At 42.7% G+C, this 4,745-nt stretch overlaps 1 protein-coding gene across 1 annotated transcript; it reads left to right on the top strand.

The window, feature by feature from the left end:
• Nucleotides 1-1,566: 1,566 nt before the first annotated feature.
• Nucleotides 1,567-2,413, top strand: LOC111861892 (microfibrillar-associated protein 1-like). Its single transcript, XM_033750491.1, is given in 3 exon segments — nucleotides 1,567-1,752; nucleotides 1,833-1,992; nucleotides 2,101-2,413. Coding segments are annotated over 3 exon segments (588 nt in total). The 5' UTR covers nucleotides 1,567-1,591; the 3' UTR covers nucleotides 2,368-2,413.
• Nucleotides 2,414-4,745: the final 2,332 nt, after the last annotated feature.

Below are 4,745 nucleotides of genomic sequence, written 5' to 3'. Positions count from 1 at the left end.
GCTTTCTTCATAGTCGCTGCCTTGAAAACCTCAAATCTGACATAGTGTTCCTCTATGGGGAGGCTACTCAACGACACATTCGACGACTCGAGACGCTACGAACCAAGAAGACCAAGCTACTCTGTACCCTCCCCTTCCTTCTTAGATTCAGAGACCACAACATATCCCTCGTTTCCTTCAGTTGAAGCACTATATAAACTCTGACGCTGCCAACAGGATCTATAGACTACTAGCTTCAGTTTGCTCCGTGAATGCATCTATCACACCAGACGGCAGCTGGACGCTATTTCCAGAGAACTGTTTTTATTACATCTTCGCTTGACCCAGGACTTGTCCGCCGAAAACTGGGATCTGATCGACCGCATCACAAGTGAGAAGGCTTTACGCATTGCTAATGACGTAAGAGCCAGACACTACAGGAAGTTTCAACGTTTGCATGAGGCCCAGCAACCATCCGGCCCCCTTGACAGCAAGAAGACTAGTCAGTCTGAGTGAAGTGCCATTGGAAGAAGCGGCTTGCTCGGCCCTAAGCAAGGCCTACAACTTTGCTGTGGCTCCAGTGTCCGTCCCCGTCAAGGATTTCTTGTGCGGGGTGGAGAAGGCAATAATGGCCCTGCATGAAGAGACTGTGGAGGAGATCAGACAAGAGACGGTCAGGATCCTCAAAAACTCCCGCAAACCGAAGGACAACCTGACTGGTGCCGAGAGGAGAGCCCTTCGGTCCTTGAAAGCCAATGAGGCGCTCACCGTCCTTCCGGCTGACAAGGGTAATGCAGCCGTGGTACTGGATACGTCGCACTACAACCGGAAGTTCGCCGCTCTCTTGGAGAACAAGGCCTACAAGAAGTTGAAGGATCCTACTGATGCCATAGAGCGCAATGCTGTTCTTCTCATGAAAACGTCCCCGATTGCTGAAGAGGTCTGCCAACAGCTACAACCTCAAGGTTCCAGACCACCTAGACTCTACGGGTTGCCGAAGGTCCACAAGCCTGACGTTCCATTATGGCCCATTGCGAGCACATTTGCCTCTCCCACCTACCTCTTGGCCAAACACTCGGCTGGACTACTGAGCAACAACATGGTCAACTGTCTACACCACAAGAGTAACTCAATGGAATTTATCCACAGCTTGTGTTCTTTCCATGTCGATCCCCATGACATAATGCAGTTTCGATGTAGTGTCGCTCTTCACCAGGGTGCCTATAGAAGATACTATGGATCTGCTAGGACGACCTTTCGAAGAAGATATCTTGAGACTTTTCCGCCATGTCCTGACCACCTCATACTTCATCTTCAATGTCCCGTTCTACCAACAAACCGATGGTGTGGCGATGGGTTCGCCACTGTCTCCGGTCATCGCAAACTTATATATGGAGGACTTCGAGGAGAGGGCACTTGACTTTCCCCCAAACAAGTCCGGCTGCTGGTTTCGCTACGTGAACGACACGTTCGTCATCTGGCCACACGGGCCCGGCAAGCTTAACTAAACCCACACGGGGTTTGAGCCCATACAAGGCCCACTGTGACCAGCCACCATTTTAGACTCTGCCGAGAGATTCTTAACTGAGCACTGCTTCTCTTATGTCACCAGATGGTAGAAGAAGATATACGGAAGGAGACATCCGTGAAGGATGGTGATGAACCATCCTTACATGATGTTAACACAGATGATGAGAACGATGAGGTGGAATATGAGGCTTGGAAACTGCGTGAGCTGAAGCGAATCAAACGGGATCGTGAGGAGAGAGAACAGTAAGTTTTACCAATATCAGACAGACAAAACGTTTGAGATTCAATATTTTGGTTATTGCACATCCTATCTGTGCTTTCAGGATAGAACGGGAACGACTGGAAATAGAACGGCTGCGCAACATGACAGAAGAGGAGAGGCGGCAAGAGCTTAGGAACAACCCCAAGTTTGTCACTAACAAAGCAACGAAGGGCAAATAGAAGTTCCTGCAGAAGTACTATCACCGTGGTACTTTCTTCATGGTGAGTTGTGAAGATATCAGTAACTGTGTAGAGTATGTTTTGACTGTCAGTGTGGCTGCCAGTTACAGTGAGCCATCTTGCTGTGATGCATGTTGCATATACTTGCAGAATCAGGATGATGACCTGTATAAGAGAGACTTCTCGGCCGCGACACTGGAGGATCACTTTGACAAGACCATTCTGCCAAAGGTGATGCAGGTGAAGAACTTTGGGCGCAGTGGTTGCACCAAATTCACTCACCTTGTGGACCAAGACACTACACAGTTTGACTCCCCGTGGATATCGGAGACTGCTCAGAATCTCAAGTTCCACAACAACCAGGCTGCAGGCATGAAGCAGGTTTTTGAACGTCCATCTGTCAAGAGGAGCAAATAGAGAGGGCAGGCTTCATGCATATGGTTGTCACTATTGTGACTGGAAATGTGATGTTCGCTATATTGTATCACCATTTTTAACAAGCTTCATTAAAAGGGGTAGGAGTAAAATGCTGAACCTTTGTGCCCAAGACCAGCTGTGCTCCTTTCCCATTGCTCTCATTTTGCAGATGTGGGCCTTGCCATGCCCCAGCTGTATGTGGTGTCATGAATACATAAACAGTGAATTCCAATATGTAGTCATTTTATATGTACACCATGTTTGTGTATATTGCATCCCATATGCAGTTCCAATTGTTTATAAAGAACTGTAACACAACAGCACATTGAAACTTGAAATGTCAAGATTGATGATAAAAATACTGTAAATTAGAAAGAGCTGCTTTGTTTTGCTTCCTGCTGTGTGAACATCTCTCAGGGTGCCATCAGATAATGATGTAGATCAAGGGTCTCCAAACTCCGGCCTGCAAAAGAATTGTGCAGAAATGCACCAGTTGAACTAATTTTCCAATGAGTACTGGTAAATGTGATTCCAAGCTTATTGACCTGACATATTATACTGCAGTTCAATGGCTTAGCTGTGGAAACGTTCTTTTGCGCTTCTTTCAGCTCAGGAATGAAATTGATATATTTCTTACCAAGAAAAACCATCACGAACCACTTTTATCAGATGCCAAGTGGCTTTGAAAATTAGCAGTTTTGCTGATCTGGTGAACCATATGAATCATTTGAATTTAAAGTTGCAGGGTGAAAATAACGTAGTCTATGATTTATTTGCACTTATCAAGGCATTCAGAGCGAAGGTGATACTTCTGGAAAGCCAAGTGAAAAATTGTAACTTTGTTCATATCCTATACTGTGCAGAGTTGCATAAAAAGGGTGAAGCAGAATTTCCTTCCTCGTTTGCAAATTTAGTCATTTCAGGTTTGAAAGAACAATTTCGGAAGCGATTTGCTGATTTGGATTCCAGTGCTCAGGAAATTAGATTGTTTCAAAATCTGTTTGACTGTGATGCTGCAGATGTCCCAAGTCAAATTCAAATGGAAATTATTGAACTTCAGGAAAATTATCATATTAAAGACAAATACAAGGAAGGAAATTTGATTGAATTTTATAAATTTCTGAACTCTGAGCAATTTCCAAATTTAAAGAAATTTGCTTGTAAATTTATCTCCATTTTTGGGACGACATATCTGTGCGAAACTTTTTCCCAGATGAAGTACATCAAGTCGAAATACTGGGCAAATTTATCCGATGAACATTTAAAGTCGCTACTTGTGATTAGCGTTTCAAAATTTGAACCTCAATTTAATCAGGTTTTAAGAATGCAAAAAGAGTTCCATCATTCACATTAATTATTTTAATATAATTTGTGATGAAAATATGAGCATTTGCTGCTACTGTCTCGTCATTAATATACGATAATTTATTCTCACATAATTTGTATTTAGTTTATGAAATTCTGTGCTTTCAATAAGACTCATATACCTAGAGTTATTAATTTCTCATTTTATCTGGCCCATTGAAAGTGCTGAATTACCTAATGTGGCCCGCAGTTCGAAAACTTTTGAGATCCCTGATGTAAATCATTATGTCATCATTATGATGTTACCAGATTGTATTTTCAACATGTAGGCCATCTTGAATACACAGGACACAGGATTTTTGTAAGGTTACCTACTGAAGACATGCCCACAGAAACTCTGTAGACATCTTATACAGTGAGTGAAATGTGTGGGATATGACTGCCATATCACAGTATATAAGCAATGTCTCTTATCACACAACTTAATATATCAGTGCTCATGTTACTTGGCAAGCAACAGAGGAAATGTGTAATGAACTGAAAGGCTATAAAAAGACTGTCTGAACTGTCACACTGCGGGCCTTAAGGTTTTCCTGCTGTCATTGCCGGACCAAGATGAAAACCAGTAATCAAAAAGGAATTGCAGAATTAAAATTGAAGTCTTCTGGGATGTGCCTCAACACAGTTTACTGCACAGGCACTGTCTTTTGAGAAGAATCTGCATGGAAGGTGGAGGCAGCAAGTTACTCTGGTCGCTATTGCTCCCCCCCATCAGGATTGCACGTTTCCATATGCCATGCCACTCGGTGACCGTAAGCCAGGAGTGAATACAAGTCATCAGAATATCCAGGATGAAGGGTCAGTTCAGGTTTATTGTATTTGTTTTTTATTCTTTCAGTCTTCCATCTCTCTGTTTCTGTTCTTTATGTAACTAATAATAAAGTTACTCTATATTTTGTTTGTATATATTCTGTTATACATTGCATGCATACAGATTAGAAGTTATATACAAAAGTATGTACTTAATGGCAATTGAGTAAGATGTAAGATGCAACTCCACTCTAAACGTTAAT

The sequence above is a fragment of the Cryptotermes secundus genome, unplaced genomic scaffold (genome assembly GCF_002891405.2).
Source record: "Cryptotermes secundus unplaced genomic scaffold, Csec_1.0 scaffold3089, whole genome shotgun sequence".
Taxonomy (NCBI): Eukaryota; Metazoa; Arthropoda; class Insecta; order Blattodea; family Kalotermitidae; genus Cryptotermes; species Cryptotermes secundus.
Note: the sequence above shows the minus strand (reverse complement) of the source record. Positions and strands in the feature narration are given on the sequence as shown.